Source organism: Protopterus annectens, chromosome 2.part1, assembly GCF_019279795.1.
Source record: "Protopterus annectens isolate FY-2018-M chromosome 2.part1, PAN1.0, whole genome shotgun sequence".
In the NCBI taxonomy this organism is placed as follows: domain Eukaryota; kingdom Metazoa; phylum Chordata; order Ceratodontiformes; family Protopteridae; genus Protopterus; species Protopterus annectens.
The window spans coordinates 1,530,121,160-1,530,141,020 of NC_056729.1; the positions used below are offsets into that span (position 1 = coordinate 1,530,121,160).

At 45.6% G+C, this 19,861-nt stretch overlaps 1 protein-coding gene across 1 annotated transcript in view; it reads left to right on the plus strand.

Annotated features, from left to right (window-relative positions):
* The window catches only part of PANK4 (pantothenate kinase 4 (inactive)), a 1,309,469-nt gene that overhangs the window by 134,106 nt on the left and 1,155,502 nt on the right, over positions 1-19,861 (plus strand). Inside the window, exon 4 of the mRNA XM_044063577.1 lies at positions 17,096-17,279. Within this exon, the coding sequence (XP_043919512.1) occupies positions 17,096-17,279 (184 nt within the window). The remainder of the gene's footprint in view (positions 1-17,095; positions 17,280-19,861) is intronic.

Below are 19,861 nucleotides of genomic sequence, written 5' to 3' on the forward strand. Positions count from 1 at the left end.
CCCCATCTTCTAGCTAGCTGGGGGAATCTATTATGGTGTATTTGTTTGTATATATGTACATACATGTTTATTTTTATTTGCTCTCTGTTATTTGGAAACTTTTACATTTATCCAAATTTAGCCTTCCTAGAGGGCACCTGGCATCTAGGGCAAGAAACACTGAGGAAAATGGCGTCGGCTGATACCTTTATACCCGAAGAACTGCAGCTATGACGTCGGGTGAAGTGCGACATCAGCCGAGGCCAGACCCAGACTTTGGAATCCGGCCGACCGAAGGGCTGCCTGAGGACAGGACAACCCATTTGTTAGGACTGCAGATGCATACCTCTCGGACATCTACATTTATGGTAGGTACAAAACTGTACTATTCCTCGGCTTGGGGTCTGGGGGCCTTCGATCTTATGAGGAAGGTATTGTCTTCCCAGACAACTACCTCAGCAGAAACAGCGTCTCCCTCCCATAAGGGCCCGTTATCCTCTTCTGCACCTACGGCTACTCAAAAGCGTCGAGCACCAGTGTCTCAGCCGCTCCCAGAGGGAGTCCCCTCTTCCTCGGAGGCTTCATCGGATGCCCCCCCCGAGGAAGTCCCGAGGAAAAGATTGTGTAAGAGGAGGCACTTGGATTCTCCACAAGAGTCCTTAACATCGGACACTGACTTGGATGAGTCAGAAGGGTCCCCAAAATCACCCTCGGAGGATGTCTCCTTTTCTGACATCCTGGAGATCCTAAAACAGAGAGGTGATTGGCAAGCCCTACCCCCTTCTGAGGATGAGTCAGTCTTGCTGAAGGCATTCGGTGCTCGCCTTCTTCCTCCTGGGTCACTCCGCCCTTGATGAGTTGATGGATTTGATTGCTCAAGGCGTGGGAGACACCCGACACAGTGGAGCCAGTCCCCAGAAAGCCTAATAAAAATATTACGGCCCCTCAGGATAAGGCATACCTCACAAAGGGAGTTCCAGTGGACGCTATGGTGGTGGCAGCTGCCACTAAAAAGGAGATGTCTGAATCTTCCTCATCTGTCCATCCGCCTAACAGAGATTCTAGGACCATGGACAGGTATGGGAAGCGCATTTTCAGTTCAGCGACTTTTTCCATGTGATCGCTGAACTATTTGACACATTTCACACGTTTACAGAGGGATTTAGTCAAAGAGTTGGGAGATACCCTCCAGGGTACTACAGATGCTGCTGTCGCAAAAAAGGTTACAGCACAGCTCAATACCCTTACATCAATTGTGAACTCGTCCATGAGGCTCATTTTGTATGCAGCCGAAGGGTCGAGTAGGGCTGCGGCTTCAGCGATTGCTCTCCGTAGACGATCCTGGATGTCCTTCAAGGATGCATCTGCAGTCCTTACAAACGGATTGTCCTGTCGTCAGGCAGCCCTTCGGCCGGCCGGATTCCAAAGTCTGGGTCTGGCCTCGGCTGGTGTCGCACTTCACCCGACGTCATAGCTGCAGTTATTCGGGTATAAAGGCATCAGCCGACGCCATTTTCCTCCGTCTTTCTTGCCGCGTGGCGCCCGAAGCAGAAGCTGTTCGCAAGTGCCGGTCGGTCAGAACCAGAGATTACTACTACCGAATACTTCTAAAAAGCTAAGTACCCCGTTGGGGACTCTTTCTTGCCTCAGCCGATGTCAGAAAAAGTGAATAACTGTTTAACTTGTGGGAAACAAATACCTCAAATACCTCATAAAGATTTCCACTCTTACTGCTTACCTTGTTTAGGCCCAGACCACGACGTAGCAGCTTGTCTAGCCTGTGCTTCTTTTAACCGGCGGACGCTTAGACGTCGGTCGGAATTTGCTGAGGTTTTTTCGCTCGATTTTGCTTATATTATGTCGTCGGATCCTCCGACTACGCAAATAACTAAAAAGCGCAAGGAAAAGGACCGACACTCGCGGTCCGCGGTATTGGCCGAAACCGCGGTTAAGCCAACCGCGAGTGTCTCTGTTTCGGTTGAAACAGAGCAAGCGGTTCTTCCTTCAGCCGAAAACTTAACTTCTACCGAGGCCTCTTCCAACCTGGTGGAATCGGCTTCTGAAATCCCACCTGCTGTTGCAGTTTCTCAGGAATTATCTGACACTATTCCCTTGGATATTTCAACCCCTGCACGTGGAGCTGCTAGGCCACCTGCAGCCATGTCCATTAAGGCCTTTGCCAGGGCTAAAGCAGCTAAAGCTACTAAATCTGTGCCTGCTAAGACCCCCTCTCACAGGCCTAGCTCTAGTTCACAAATGCTTAGTTTAGCAGAGGATCTCATTTCTTTAATCCGGGGATCCCAACCTCAACCAGACAGGGCCTCTCACCCACCTCCAGAAAAGAGGCCTAGAGCAGAGCCCCCTGACCCAGTTTCTACAGATGATTCCTCTGATGATTCAGATAATACAGACCCTCCAGAGGCTCCTTTCTCCCCTTATGAAGACTCTGATGCTGAAGAGTCCATCCCTTCTGCCTCTCTGCCTGAGGAATTTTCCTTTGGGGAAACCTTGCATGCTATGAGGGAACAATTTCAGTGGCAGGGCCAGGATTTTTCAGACTCCAGAAAAAGGCTTAGAACCTTTCTGCATTTACCACAACATAGGCCTTTAGCCATACCTCCAGTTCTTTCTGTTGTAGATGATGCATTTAATGATGCTTGTACTGCTCCTGATTCTCTACCTCCGGCCCTGCTAAGCCCGATAGGTACTACAGGGTCCCGGACATGCATTACCATTTGTATAAGGCTCCTTTTGCAGATCCGAGACTATCCCCAGGGACCTAAGGCTGTAGCAGCTACCTCTGCCAAAACCCTCCCTCTGAAAGGGAATCCAGGTCCTTAGAGATGGGGTAAAAGTTTACACTTCTGCTACTCTTTCAGCTAGGGCCTTGAACTGTCAATTTCACATGATCCAGTATCAAGAATTTATGCTAGACCAGTTAACCAAAAAGCTGTCCTCGGATGAACCATTAGACAAGAAATCTGTTCAGGAAATGGTACATAACATTCAGCAAGTCAGTAACCATTCTTTAAAATGCGGCTATGATGCACTGGAGGCTTCCTTTAGATCAGCCATGACTGGCACAGTTATCAGAAGGCATGCATGGTTAAAAGAGCAGGCCTTACCAGACCATGTCAAATCAAAACTATTAGATGCTCCCATGGATAAGATCAATTTGTTTGGCTCTCCTGCACAACAGGTGCTGAAGAAGATGGAAGAGAAGGCAAAATCTGTCCAAACAGTGAAAGATTTCTTACAGGTCCAACCTCCAAGGTTTAGCAGGAATTGGCCCTACAAGAATTGGTCCTTTCCAGACTCCTCCAGAGCTCAGAGAGGCAGGAATAGGCGTTCAAGAGGCAGAAGCCAATCCAGGGGTGCCTACAGGGGACGCCAGTGGCAGGGTAACAACCAGCGAGGTACAGCCACAGACACAGCCACCACCACAACTACAGGACAATCACAGTGACTTGGCTCTGGCACGCCTACCAGGGAACAACTAGAAGCACCCTTAGGCGGGAAGCTAGCCTTATTTTCAATAAACTGGCATTACATCACAAGAGACAAGTGGATTTTGCAGACAATAGACCAAGGTTACAGGTTTCACTTCCATACTCTACCAGGGAAGAGAGGAATGCCAAACCTACCTCCAAATCAAAAGGCAGAAGCTCTAAAACAAATATTTCAATTATTAAGGATGAGAGCTGTGGAAAAGGTACCATCTATGGAGCAAGGAAAGGGATTTTACTCCAGACTCTTCCTGGTACCAAGAAAAGAAAGCAAATGGAGACCTATTCTCGACCTGTCCGCTTTAAACACATTCCTCATTGTTCCAAAATTCAAAATGCTGACTCTACAGCAGCTTCTTCCCATGCTGGGCAAGGAGTCTTGGCTGGTAACTCTAGATCTCAAGGAGGCATACCTGCACGTCCCCATACGACCAAATTGCAGAAGATACCTCAGATTTCTTGCAGGATCAGAGCATTATCAATTCTCAGCATTGCCCTTTGGCTTATCTACTGCGCCCAGAGTGTTCACGAAATGCCTGGTATCAGTAATTGCTCATTGCAGGCTTCAGGGAATCCAAATCTACCCTTACCTGGACGACTGCCTGATACAAGCGGACAACAAAAACAAGCTAGCAGAAGACTTTGAAAAGGGTCATTTACCTACTACAAGCCCTGGGATATACAGTCAATATAAAAAAGTCAAGGCTGATACCATCCCAAAGGATAACCATTTTGGGTGCAGAGCTGGACACATCGAAACAAATGGCATTCCTAACAGTAGAAAAACAGGAGCAACTACCTCTCTACTTCTTGGCATTAACAAAGCAGAACCATCTAACAGCAAGAAAAGTCCTGCAAGCCTTGGGCTTCATGGCATCCTGCATAATATTGGTTCCACATGCCAGACTGCATATGAGAAAGTTACAGTGGTACCTAAGGAATTTATGGTCTCAACACAAGCACAGCCTAGAAACCCAAATTCCAATAATTCCATGCCTGAAGCAAGAATTCCAATGGTGGGCTCAGGCCTGTCAATCAAACACAGGATTGCCCTTCCACAGCACTCAACCAAGCCAAACCATCACGGCCGGACGCCTCAGACCTCGGTTGGGGGGCCCACATGCTGGACAAGTGCATACAAGGTTTATGGACTCAAGACCAGCTGCACCTACACATAAATCTAAAGGAAATGCTGGCAGTAAAACTGGCAATTCAGACCATTTCTCCAACAAGGTCAATTGATGATAAGGACAGACAACACCACAGTTATGTGGTACATCAACAAACAGGGAGGCACACATTCGTACCCTCTATGCCGGATGGCACTGGACTCTGGAATGTGGCCCTGAGCTACAACATTCAGTTACAAGCAATTTTTGTACCAGGAAAAGAAAACATTCTAGCAGACATATTAAGCAGGACTACCACGGATGCCCACGAATGGATGCTGCATCCGGACATCTTCAAAACCATTACAAGAAAATTGGGACTCCCAGAAATAGACTTATTTGCATCCCCACGCAATCACCAGGTAAAGAAATTCTGCACAAGGACGTACCACCCACTTGCTTGGAAGGTGGACTCCCTATCTTTCAGTTGGAAAAACCTGACAGCATATGCATTCCCACCACTTCCTTTGATGCACAAGGTGCTATTGAAGATCAAAGAGGACCGTCCAAGGATCATTCTGATAGCTCCAGACTGGCCAAGACAACATTGGTACCCATTACTGAGGAGCATGTCTCGAACAAATATGGCCCCTACCCTGGTTCCCTTGCTGTTAACACAGAACAACTACAACATCCTGCATCCAAACCTGAAAACTCTGCAGCTGACTGCCTGGAACATTGCATAAGACCAATTAACCCAAATTTATCCCAAAGGGTTAAAGACATTATCCTGGAGGCTCGCAGACCCTCAACAAGGAAAAATTATTCAGCAAAATGGAAAAGATATCTCATTTGGAGTACTGCAAAACGAGAAGATGTGTCACTGGTAAACATAGCCAACATCCTGGAATACTTGGCAGAGCTCTTCCACAAAGGCCTGTCCTATTCTTCCATTAAGATTCATGCATCAGCTATTTCAGCAGAATACGGCTTGGATCCTCCAGTCTTCTCTCATCCCCTGCTCAGGCAGTTTCTGAGAGGAATTAAAAATGTAAAACCTCCTAGGAAGCCACCATTGCCAGCATGGGACTTGAACTTTGTGCTAGAAAAATTGACACTTCCTCCTTTCGAACCAGCAGCAACAGCAGAAGTACAATACTTATCATGGAAAACTGCCTTCCTGCTGGCAACCACTTCAGCAAGAAGGGTATCTGAGCTACAGGCATTAATGGCAGTACAACCCTTCCTGATCTTCCATCAAGATAGAGTGTCCATGAGAACAAATCCTACCTTTATGCCTAAGGTGGTCTCCAGAGTATCTTTAAATCAGGCTATCCACCTACCTACATTCTTCCCCAACCCACAGAACAGGGGAGAAAGACTGTTGCATACCTTGGATGTACATAGACAATTACGCTACTACCTGGACAGGACCAAGGGCAATAGAAAAACTGACCAGCTACTGGTAGCATATGCAACAGGAATGGAAGGAAAAGAAATTTCAAAACAGACAATCTCCAAGTGGATAGGAAATTGCATTAGATTTTGTTACTCCTACCATGGAAAGAAAACTCCAGAAAACATCAGGCCTCACTCTACAAGGGCTACAGTTACTACCACAGCTTTCCTACGAGGAGTGGCTACCAAGGACATTTTAGAGGCTGCTACTTGGAGCTCCGTGCATACATTTGCCAAGCATTATAATTTACCTTTATACTCTAGATCCCGAGCAGGTTTTGCCACTGCTGTTTTGCAAGGGATCTTAACTACACCATAATTTTATTTTTCCTCCTCCCCCAGTTTGGCTATGGTATTCTACCCATTTGTAAGGACTGCAGATGCATCCTTGAAGGACATAGTACAGTTTTGTACCTACCATAAATGTAGATGTCCGATAGGAATGCATCTGCAGTCAGGATTACCCACCCTCCTTTCCCCTCTGTGGTACTCCTAGGGTATTTGCCCATCTTATAGCTAGCTGGGGGAATCTATTATGGTGTATTTGTTTGTATATATGTACATATATGCTTATTTTTTGTTTGCTCTCTACTATTTGGAATCATTGGCATTTATCCAAATTTAGCCTTCCTAGAGGGCACCTGGCATTTGGGGCAAGAAACACTGAGGAAAATGGCGTCGGCTGATGCCTTTATACCCGAATAACTGCAGCTATGACGTCGAGTGAAGTGCGACACCAGCCGAGGCCAGACCCAGACTTTGGAATCCGGCCGACCGAAGGGCTGCCTGACGACAGGACAACCCGTTTGTAAGGACTGCAGATGCATTCCTATCGGACATCTACATTTATGGTAGGTACAAAACTGTACTATGTGCTTATGCTCCTTTGTGGAAGCCTTCAAGTCTTCCTTTACTAACGCCCCATTTGATGGTGCCACTCTCTTTGGCCCCAAAGTAAAGGAGACCCTTACCCGGTGTGAGCAAGAGGGAAAGACTCTGTCTGCTGTCGGAGTCCGTTTTTCCACCCCATCCAGACCGTACCCCAAAGGGCAACGAGGTGGAAAAATGTGGTTTCGTAAACCCCAGGGTTCTTTCCCAGGCACACAGGGTGATGCCCCCTCCAGAGGCAGAGGGGGGGGCAGAAGTGGAAGACGTCGCCCTGGCGGCAGAGGGGGTCCGCAAAACCAAGGCAACAGGGATACCGTCCCTGGGAAGCCTTTCCAGCACTCCTGAAGGGAGGCCTGACTGTCCTGTTCTGGAGGCAGTCGGGGGTCGCTTAGCTTTATACCCTCAGGCCTGGCAAAGTCTTACCTCAGACGGATGGGTACAAAGCATTATTACCAGAGGTTACAAAATCCCATTTCTATCCCCCCCGTTACCGCAGAAAAGATTCCCAGATGTACCGCCCCATCTGCGAGAGCCTGCAGCTATAGAAATTTCAAAGCTGCTAGAAAAAAAGAGTCATCCAACCAGTCCCGGCGGACCAAAGAGGATTCAGAACTTACTCAAGGTTCTTTTTAGTTCCAAAAAAAGACAGGGGACTGGAGGCCAATTCTGGACCTAAGCAATCTCAATTCCTTCGTCAAGAAAGAAAAATTCAGGATGGTCACGCTTCAATCGATCCTTCCATTCTTATAGAAGGACGACTGGATGTGCTCAATAGATCTAAAGGACGCATACTACCACATCAAAATGGCCAGAGCATCCAGGGATCACTTGCGCTTCAGGCTGGGAGCCAGTCACTATCAGTTTCGGGCCCTGCCCTTTGGTCTAACCTCAGCCCCCAGGGTTTTCACCAAATGCATGGCAGTGGTAGCGTCTCACTTGAGACGCCTAGGATTCCAGGTGTTTCCGTATCTGGACGACTGGCTCCTTACTGCCACCACCGAGCGTCGACTGATTCAGGCCAGGGATTACACACTCGAACTTTGTGTTCAACTCGGAATTTCCATAAATTTCGAGAAATCTGCATTACAGCCGTCACAGCATATCTCATTCATAGGAGCAGATTTGGATACCCGTTGCTTGATTTTAAGACTTCCCCCAGAAAGAATAGCCTCTCTACAAAATCACATATCTCTACTCCTGTTGTCCAAGAAATCCCCGGCAAAACTGGTTCTAAAAGTTTTGGGACTCATGTCGGCTTCCCTCATTGCAATACCATTGGGAAGACTGCACATGAGAGTTCTTCAGTGGCTCCTGTTCGCACAATGGTCGTTCCAACAGTTACCACTGACACACGAAATTCACATCACAAACATCTGCAAGACACACCTATCTTGGTGGCTACAGAATTGCAATCTCACCGGCCGGCCATTTGTGCTACCCACTCCAACAGCTACAGTGACCACGGACGCTTCCCTGATAGGGTGGGGGGGCATCTTTCAGGGACAGACAGTCCAAGGTGAATGGACCAATCTAGAGTACAACCTGCACATCAATGTTCTGGAGATGAGGGCAGTGTTCCTAGCGTTGCAACACTTTTCTTCCCTTCTACCTCTAGGGACCATTGCAGTTCAAACGGACAACATGTCCGTAGTCTGGTACATAAACAAGCAAGGGGGAACCAAATCTTACCAGTTGTGCAGAGAGGCCATGAGAATTTGGCAATGGGCAGAGTGCACGGGTCGCTTTCTGATAGCAATGCACATCCCGGGGTTATCCAACGTCATAGCAGACAGGTTGAGCAGAGCCATCCTGTTACCTCATGAGTGGTCCCTCAAACAGACAATAGCGGACATGATATTCCGCAAGTGGGGCCAGCCTTGCTGCGATCTGTTTGCGTCTCCAATGAACGCCAAATGCAGAAGCTACTTCACCCTATTACCCCGCTAGAAGTCCCCAGGGACGCTCTGATTCACGATTGGCCCCCGGGTCTCCTGTACACCTTCCCTCCTATACCTCTGATACCAAGGTTTCTACAGAAAGCCAAGAATCTGGAAAGGACTGTAATTCTCATTGCCCCATTCTGGCCTCGTCAAATTTGGTTTAACTTTCTTCAAGCACACCAAATACGGGAGCCCTGGATCCTGGACCCGGAGCCAGATCTACTGACCCATTCGTCAGGGGCTCCCCACCCGTCGCTCCTGTCCCTCAGACTAGCAGCTTGGCTGCTCCACTTCCCTTCTTAGCCAGGTCTGATCTTCTTTCTCCTGCGGTTCAGAACATTCTAGTAGCCTCTCATAAAGCTTCCACTACAAAAATTTACACTAGTAAGTGGAAACGCTTTGTATTCTGGGCAACTGCACAACATTTAGATCCATTAATAGCCCACTAAACAAAGTTTTAGCGTTTCTATCCATGCTATTTCACCAAGGAGCTTCTCCTGCCACCTTGAGGGTTCAATTGGCTGCTATTTCAAACTTTCATGTAGAAGAGAATGGAGCAGCTATGACTCATAGGCTTTGTAAGGCTTTTCTAAAAGGGTCCTTTCATATTAGACCACCAGTCAGGTTCCCTACAGCTCCGTGGAATCTAAACCTCCTTTTATCCCAACTAATGCTTCCACCCTTTGAACCAGCCTCATCCTGTTCTTTAAAGTTCTTGTCATGGAAAACTCTCTTTCTAGTAGCTATTACTTCAGCTAGACGAGTGTCAGAACTTCAAGCTCTTTCCATTAAGCACCCATATTTGATTTTTCACCCGGATAGGGTATCCCTACGCACCAACCCGTCCTTTCTTCCCAAGGTTTGTTCAGTCAACAACATTAATCAGTCCATTGAACTCCCAACATTTTTCAAAAACCATTCCAATAAGCTGGAATACATGTTACACAAGTTGGATGTTCATAGACAACTTAGATTCTATCTAGACAGAACAAAGAATCACAGAAAAGCAGACCAACTCTTTATAGCCTTTGCGGACAACAGAAAGGGCATGGCAGTGACAAAGTGTACTCTCTCCAAATGGCTATCTGATTGTATTACTTTTGTTTATACTGCTACTGAGCAGAGTTTGCCCACCAAACCGAAAGGACATTCTACTAGATCAGTCTCTACATCTCTGGCTCATGCGGCCTGCCTACCTTTGGATACTATTTGTGCGGCCGCCACTTGGTCTAAACCACATACGTTCATCACTCACTACAAAGTCGATAGGATTTCCAGGGACAGGGCAACCTTTGGTTCCACTGTGCTCAGGAACGTTCTTCCGTGAGTCTCTCAGGGTCACGGAGCTAGGGACGCTACCTATGTGTAAGAACAAACGGCGAGATTGAACACTCTCACATAAAGAAGTTATGTCCTTACCATAACGTTCCATGTGGAGTGTTCATCTCGCCTTTGTTCTTACATTCCCACCCTCAGGTCAGGAAGAACGTCCAGTTTAGAGGTCTGGTTTGGCTCTCCCACTACTGATTTCTCTCTGCTGTTGCTGCTAGTTTCAGCTACGCCCTGGTATGTATGTATGTATGTTTACATTCCTGTTGGGGATCTGGTATTGTGTTGCAAACTAGATCTGAGGTAAGGGCAGAGGGAATTGTGGGAGATAGGTTGGTCTCGAGCTTCTTCTCGATGCAGAGCTTTGCTAAGCGGCCGACTCTGAGCCGAGGATCGGCTCCGAACCCATGTGTAAGAACAAAGGCGAGATGAACACTCCACATGGAACGTTATGGACATAACTTCTTTTTAAACCCTTTGGGGAAAAAAAATGTACCTGTGAATTACCACATAGGTGGCAGTACACTAAACACCGAAAGTGTGATAAGAGACTTGGGGACACAGGTGGACAGTGGTCTCACCTTCGATAACCACATCGCCACAACAGTCAGGAAATCCTTCTATGTGGCGCACCTCATCACTAAGGGCTTTTCATCCAGAAAAAAGGAGGTCATTGTCCCACTGTACTCATCCCTCATTAGACCCATTATAGAATACAACACCCCGTTTGGTATGTACCTCTCAAGACATCTGTAACAAGTGGAAAGGCCACAGAAGTACCTCACTAAAAGACTCACAGCCGTAAAGCAGATGCCCTTTGCTAACCGTCTAAAAAAAACTCCAGCTATACTCTTGTCACATATTGTCTACTCCGGGGCGATCTCTGCTTAACATACAAGGCCATTTCAAACCCAGAGCTGTTGGAGATTCTACACCTAAAGAAATCCCAATCCCTCAGAGCCACACACTCCAGGGATCTAAACCTTGTTATCACAATGAACAAAACCTACTGGAGGGAAAGGTTCTTGACCTAGAGACTTCCCAGTCTCTGGAATAGACTGCCTGTACATGTGAAACAGAGTGCCTCTTTGGCCCTCTTCAAAAGTACCTTGATTGGATGGGAGATAGGAAATTCATCCTGAGGATCACATCAGTCGCCCTGCTAGACAGGGGTCCAGGGAAGTAAATTTTGTGTGAAGAAATATCCAGCGAATTTTTATGGCTAGGCTTGTATAGGCCCTAGGGCCGATAGCCTAGTACCAACCTATGAACCTATTAAACTTGGTCATCTTCTTTGAAACAGTCACCAAAGCCATGGACGAGGGGAAGACTGGAAACACTGGGTAGCTAACTGGCTCACTGATAGAACCCACTCAGTCAAAATAGGGGAAGCCACCTCTAGTAGTAGACCCATAACGAGCTGTGTACCCCAAGGATTGGTCTTGGGGCCTCTGCTGTTTGGCTTGCACCTCAGAAAAGTATATCCCAAAACCAGTAGTCTGGCTGACCAAGTTTGCAGATGACTGCAAGCTGAGAGATGTCTTAAATTCCCCTAGTGATGTGAACATCCTCTTAGAGGGCCTTACCCAAACTAATGATTGGTGCCAGGAGCATGGCATCAAACTGAATGCCAAGAAATGCATCATTATCCCCTTTGGGGAGAATGGCACCCCCCCCCCAACTAATTATCACATTAATAACAATGTACGAAGCATGCAAGCATTCGTGAGGGACTTGGGCACCCAGTTTGATAGCAACCTGACGTTTGACCACCACGTTGCCTCTGTTGCATGGAAGGCTTTCTACATGGCCCACCTCATAAGTAAGGATATTTCATCCAGGAACAAGGAGATCATAACATCGCTGTACTCTTCCCTTATCAAACCCATTAGTACAATGCCCCCTTCGGCATTTACCTTGCCAAGCACATGCATCAGCTGGAGAGACAGCAGAGCTTCCTGACCAGGAAATTCCAGGGTCTCAAACGCCTGTCCTATACAGATGGGCTAAAAGCCCTGTCCCTCTACTCAGTGTCATACAGACTGCTCAGAGGTGACCTGTGACTGGCATACAAAGGCATCTCAGACCCAGCCTTGATGGAGTTGCTGTATGTCCACAAGTCAAAATCCACTCGGGCAACCTGCATGCAAGGCCTAAACCTGGTGACATTAATAGAACTTGTTGTCAGGATAGGTTTGTGTGCCAGAGACTCCCCCATCTATGGAATAGTCTCCCTCTTCGTGTTAAGCAGAGTACCTCTCTAGCTCTCTGTAAGAGGAACCTGGATAACTGGATAGGAAACAGAAAATACACCCCTGGGATCCCACCTGTCTCTGCTGAACAGGGGAAACAAGTGCTGACTGTGGGAACATGGGCAAAATTCAATGCTAGGCTTATAAGGGCCTCCAGGTCACTAGCCTGATATCATCCTATAAACCTAGTTTCAGTAGGAATTTTCCCTCTAAACACTGGTCCTTTCCCTCACAGTCTAAAGGTGGCCAGAGGAAGCCTTGGAGGGAAAGGCCTCAAAGGCAGCAGCAGTTGCAAAGGCCTAAGCAGTGGTCCTCGGTAACCTCAAAACAGGGGATTTATAGGCAGAGAGCAGCAATGATTTTTTCCCCCTACCCCACCTCCCACCCTCTCCAGAAAAGATAGGAGGAAGGCTATCCCAGTTCAAAGAAAACGGCTCCCTCATTACTTCAGACAAGTGGGTTCTGAAGATTATGTCAGGCGGTTACTGGCTGAGTTTCATATAGCCATTAAGATACTGAGGTTACCCAATTTCTCACAAAATCAAAGAATGGAGGCCCTTTCTCAGATTCACAACTTGTGCTCACAGGGCTCAGTGGAACCAGTACCAGATCATCAAATGGGGAAAATGGTTCTACTTCAGGCTTTTCCTGGTTCCAAGAAAGTGAGGGTGTTGGTGCCCTATCCTAGACCTGTCCACTTTCAGTCAGTTCCTGCTGGTACCAAAACTCAAAATGTTGACTTGTCAATAATTTATTCCTATGATAGCCCATCAGGCCTTAGTGGTCACCTTAAACCTAAAAGATGATTACTTGCACATTCCCATAGAGGAATCTTCAGAAGTTTTCTTTGCATCAGGGCAGATACAAGTCACTTTCAATTCTCTGCACTGCCCTTTGGCTTGTCCACTGCTCCCAGGGTCTTGACAAAGTGTTCAGCTCCTGTAGGATCCAAATTTACCCCTATCTGGATGACTGCCTCATTCAAGCCAAGAGTCAGTCAAAGCTCCTCAAGAATCTGGCCTTCACTCAGTCTCCTCACCCTTTTGGGGGTTTACTATAAATCCAGCACAGACCCATCCTCCTGGATGGTTTTCCTGGGGCTCTTCTGGATTCTTCCCTTGAAAAGGCCTTCCTTCCTCCAGAAAAGGTCTCCTTCTTGACCCAATACTTGCAAGATGTTATGCAGCGACAGTACTTCTCAGCCAGGGAATTCCTCGGAGCATTAGGCTACATAGCATCTTGTATCCTCAGGATCTCTCTGGCCAGACTACACATGGGGGAGTTCCAGTGGTACCTCAAGAGTCTGTGGTGCCAGCACTCACAGTCCCTGGAGACTGAAATTCCTCTGACCCTTGCTTCAAGGAGGAATTACCAGGGTCTCCCCTTCAGGTTCATCCCTCAGGGCCAAACTTTAACCATAAATTCTGTAGAGACAGCCTGGAGGGCTCATTTCCAACAGCTTCAATCCCAGGTCAGATGGGAAGATCAGTTCAGACAGAAGCACATAAATTAGAAAGAACTGATGGCAGTGCAAAAGGGCTTAGTGGCTTTTAAAAATGAGTGGAAACCAGGGGTCCGGCTAGTTGGACAACACCACAGTTATGTAGCCCATAAACAAGGGGACACCCACTCTTACTCTCTTTGTCGACTAATGATGTAGGTCTGGACAGCTCACTCTATGGGGTTGTAGCTCATGGCACAATACCTCCCAGGGACTGAAAACTCTCTAGCAGATCATCTCAGCAGGAACTTGATAGATCCCCATGAGTGGCATCTACATCAGGAAACACTTCTCAGCCTAGTTCAGAAATGGGGATTCCCATAGGTAGACCTCTTTGACCTCAAAGAAAATGCTCAGCTGAAAAAATTCTCTTTCAGGAGCAGACTTCCCACAGCCTGGAGAACAGATGCTTTTTCCTTCCTTTGGAGCCATTTGTTCCTTTATGCGTTTCTTCCTCTGCCTCTTCTTCCAAGTGTCCTCTTAAAAATCAGGGAAGAAGGCCCAAGGGTGATCCTGATAGCCCAAGACTGGTCTAGGCAGCACTGGCATCCTCTGCTACTGAATATAACCAATGAAAAACCGTGGCAGTTACCTCAGAGATTGGACCTTTTGACTCAGGACAGGGGGAGGTTTGTGTATCCCAACTTTCAGACTCTCATCAGCCTGGATAATTCTGCAAAATACTACTCTGAACACACCCTAAGCAGACAAGTTCAAGAGATTCCCTGAGGTTAGAAGACCTAGTGCTAGGAAATCATACTTGGCCAAATGGAAAATATTCACCATTTGGTGTCAACAGCAAGGCCTCAATCCTAAGTCGGCCAGTGTCTCTGTCATTTTAGATTACCTGGTTACCCTGGTGGATAGAGGCCTATTCTTTTCTTCAGACAAGATTTACGTCTCTGCCATTTCAACACTCTTCCCTACTCTTCTTCTTATCTTTTTCCACCCTCTGATGAAACCATTCTTAGGGGAGTGGTCCACCTCAGACCTCCCAGGAGACAACCCATTCCTTCATGGGACGTCAGTTTTGTTCTAAAAAAAACTGCTTCTGATTTAAAATTCTTAACGTGAAAGACTGTCGTTTTACTGGCTATCACCTCTGCCAGAAGGGTCTCTACGCTACAAGCTGTCATGGCAGTAGAACCTTTTCTCATATTCCACCCAGAGTATCACTCAGGACTAATCCATCCTTTATGCCCAAGGTGGTCACAGACACATCCTTGAATCAAGCCATTCACTTGCTCACTTTCTTCCTGAAGCTTCAGAACAGGGGGGAAAGAATCTTTCACTTCTTGGATGTGCATAGACAACATCACTACTGTCTTGACAGAACTAAATCTTTCAGAAAATCCAGACCAGCTCTGTGTGTCTTTTGCCATTGGCTCTGAAGGGAAACCAGTCTCCAAACAGACCATCTCCAAGCGGATCTTCACTGTATTTCCTTTAGTTACAGCCATCATGGCAAGAAGCCTCCTAAAAGTGTAAGAACTCAGTCTACTAGGGCTACTTCTACCTCTGCTGCCTTTCTGAAAGAAGTTCCTACCGATGACATTTTGGAAGCTGCTACCTGGTCATATGTGCATGCCTTCACCAAACACAACCACTTATCAGCTTACTGCAAGTCTAGAGCAGGATTTGCCACTGCCATCTTGCAGGGCATCATCTTTTCTCCATAATCTACCTTCCACCCTCATCTCCCACAAGTCAGGACTGCAGCAGTGAAACACGAAGAACGTAGTACAGTTGTGTACATTTACCATAAATGTAGATGTTCGTGTATTCACTGTTGCAGTTTTCTTTCCCTCCCTTTTTTACTTACGCTAGTAGCCTACTTCTATTTTCTACACTAACCAGAGGACTGTCTGGGTGTTTACCTTGCAGGCCCCCTTTTGTACCTTTTTTCCTTGCTTATGCTTCATCCTGGGGTCTTCTACCTTCCAAGAGGCAAGAAAAAACTGATGTAATGGCATCAGCTGGCTCACTTTATACCCAGGTGTACTGACATTGGGGTAGTGTGTCCACCAGCCTTAGGAGGAGGGAGATTTTTACTCTGGTAGTCAGGCTGGTCAAGGGCTTCCACAGCAGGAAATCCCACAATTCAGGACTGCACCAGTGCGTACGCTCCAACATCTACATTTATGATCAGTGTACACAACTGTACTTCAATACTTCCTGTGCAACAGCTTTCCCTCACATACCCAGCATGGATTTCATCTCAAAACATAGTACCACCTCACTCCTACTTTCCCTTCTTAATGCTGTTTAGCAAGAGAAAGAAACACAAATCTACAATCTTCCTCGATCTTTCTAAAGCCTTTGATACTGTCTCCCATCCAAAATTACAACATACTCTTTTTCTCATTAGCCTTCTCCATTACTTCACTTGGCTTTTTTACCTTCTATCTCAACAGCCACTCACAAGCATTCTGATAGTATTCAGCCTTTTTGTAAGTAATTAAAACCAGTACCTAGTGACATACTTCAAAGATCCATAGTTGAATTTTAACATTTTCATTGATACCGTTACATTAAGTGAGGCATAAGGAAGACTAATTAATTACGCAGACGATGCTGCTGTAATCTGCTGCTTATTCTCCCTCCCTCATTACAAACCATCAGTCAAGGATCATTTTACCTGTATATACCGTATCTATTGCACTGTCAACTACTCCTAAACCCTAATAAAACCGAAAAATGCTCTTTACTCCTCGATCCTACACAGACAAAACTCCAACTTTGCTATCCTCCTCTCTGAAAATGTACCACAAACCAAACTACTGAAGGTTATCCTAGATGACCATCTTAAATTTGACAAACGGTAGCCCTCACTAAGTTAGACTTTCTTTAGTAATCTTCTAACTTTATTACTGAACGATCACGTAACTCAGCTGTTGTATCTTGTATCCTAATTGTTAAATTTGTTACCAAATTCAACTCGTGACTGTCTAGTACTTCAGTAACTAAATCAGCCCAGATTTGCAAACCTGTGATAATCACAAAGCACAGTGCTAATTCATACATAAAGTTTAATATTGTTTGTTACAAAACCTTATAGCAAGACACAGTTTTATATTTAGTGGTGTGCTTTAGTTTAGTTGTGTGTTTTTTTTTTTTTTTATTACTCTTTCAGTGTTGACAAGGAAGATGAAATGAGCTGCTTAATAAAAGGTTGCAACTTTGTCCTGAAAAACATTCCTTTTGAAGCATTCATTTATGTGAAGCATGGTGATCCTGAGTTCCGGTTCCAGACTACATGTCCAGATATTTTCCCGTATCTTCTGGTTAACATCGGCTCAGGAGTGTCTATAGTAAAGGTAAGTCATGCACAAGTAAATTTGTTGGAATTAGAAGTTTGGGATGCTAGCAGATGATTTGCTAATGCTATGTTTTGTTTCTTTACATTTTACAAGTAATCTCTGTGGTATCCCCGAAGTCTCAAACAACCCACTAAACAAGTATAGTGGGTCCAAAAACAAAACGGTGTAAAAAGTGTCTCTGTGTGGAAGATTTTCAATCCATACAGATCTAGTTAATCACTGTATATTAATCAGATCAGGTAATGGTGGTAGAAGTTGTGAACTTAAACTTGTCCCAAGTAAAAAAAAAAAAATAGTAAAAAATTATGTTATTCGAAATATCATGCAGAATTACTAAGGATTTGAAAGTAATCCAAGCAGGGTAGGCAGTCTGTTTACCAGTCAAATCCTTTATTAAGTACAGAGATAAGCGACCCAAGTAAAACAAAAGTGAGAGAGTAATAGTTTCCTCACAAGCTTTCTAACTATATAAATACTTTTATCAGGCAAGGGAGTGGTTTACTGTGCTGTAAAATAGTGTTATTGGTATATGTGTTAAATTCACATCAGTGTGACATTTGACCTGGTCCTGCCCTACTTAGTAGCTGTCATAATATAACCCTTATGCACTTTATTTTAACAATGATGTGGTCCCTCTTATGTAACCAGATTATTAGGTCTGTGATTGTAACCAAGACCGTATACTACATGGCTGGAAATGTATAAACCTTAGACCATATGGCAATCTAAAAATATATATAAATATATGCATTTACACTTTGCATGGAAAAATCCATTGTAAAAATCATCATATTCTATTTCCATAAACTATTGTTAACAAAGATCACTTTCGTCGTCCTAGATTTATTCAGGTCTGTGTACAAGAACCCTAAAAACTATCTACAAAAATATTATTGTATAATTAGTATTGTTATTTATATATCATTTTGAATAAAGTGGAAAAAAAAAAGAGCAAGTGAAAGGAAATATGTATGACGAAGGAAACAAAATGTACACTTAAAATTAAACTGATTTAGCATGGTATTTAAAACCAACTGGAAGAATAACATAAAATTACCAACATGGGGACTCTATGCTCCAGACCAGAAGTGTATCCCTCACTGGTAAGATCAGACCATAAACTAATCTCACTGGATATTCACATCCCGACTCCACCCCCTGCCCTGAAAACCACAGTGAAAAACTTCACTAAAGCAAATTTCACACTCCTCAAAACCGAGGTGGAATCCTTCAAAGCCCCCGGGCCTGTGGAAAATATGGCCCAGAACGCAGAATCCTTTATAAATGCATTCTATGAACACCTTCAGGAATGCATGGATCATGCACTCCCAAATAAAACCAAGACCCAATCCTCCAAAGGCAGATGTCCTGTCTGGTGGATCCCAGCCATAAACAAACTATACAATAGAAGGAGGAAGCTACTACATGATAGAGCAAAATACCAAAAAGGGAAGGCATCTCTGATCAGTATTACCAAAAAACTACGGGCACTCATAAAATCGTCTAAGGCCAGCTTCGAGAGAAAAATTGCACAGGACACTAAGGATAATCACAAGGCTTTCTTTAGTTATGTTAGGAACCTGGGTGGTAATTCCCAGATATGCTCAGAATTAGTCCAAAATGACAAAAAATACAGCGAACCCACAGACATTGCCAACATCCTAGCTGACAGGTTCAGCGCAACCCCCCCCCCCCCACCAAAAGGGCAAATATTTATCCCAGCAGAGTGCTTGCCCCCCTGATATCTCAGATGCTCAGGTAAGAGCTGCCCTCTCCAAAGCAAAAAACACAGCATCAATGGGACAAGACGGTGTCCCGGGCTGCGTCCTACATGAGCTCCAAGAAGAGCTAAACCCAAACATAAAACTACTGTTCAATCTTAGCCTTACTACAGGATATGTACCAAAAGAGTGGCGTACAGCATCAGTGGTCCCTCTCCACAGAGGTGGTGCCTCAACGGATCCTGGAAACTATCGCCCCATAAGCCTGACTAGCTTAGTCTACAAAGCTATGGAAAGGATCATCATGGACCTCATAAATAAAGATATTGGGGAACTACATACACTGGATCCTACCCAGTTCGGCTTTAAGGGCAGATCCTGCCTTTTAAAACCTGGTTGATTTCTTTGAAACGGTCACCAAGGCCATTGACGAGGGGAAGGTGGTCCACACAGCCTACCTGGACCTCGCAAAAGCCTTTGATACAATACCCCACTCTGGCATTATAGATAAGCTCACCAACTTAAATATAAACCCCTATGTCACTAGATGGGTTGCAAACTGGCTCAAGGACAGAACCCACATGGTTAGAATTGCTGGAGCCATGTCAGACTCCAAACCAGTTACAAGTGGCGTCCCAAAAGGCTCAGTCCTGGGACCTCTCTTGTTCGGTATATATTTCTCGGAGGTACAGGCCAACACGGAAGGACTGTGGCTGACCAAGTTCGCAGATGACTGCAAACTGGCCGCCATAATCAATTCTCCAGCCGACACAAGCATCCTCCAAAAGGGCCTCATAGAAACAGACAACTGGTGCCAGAGCCATGTCCTCAAGCTAAATGCCAAAAAGTGTATAGTCA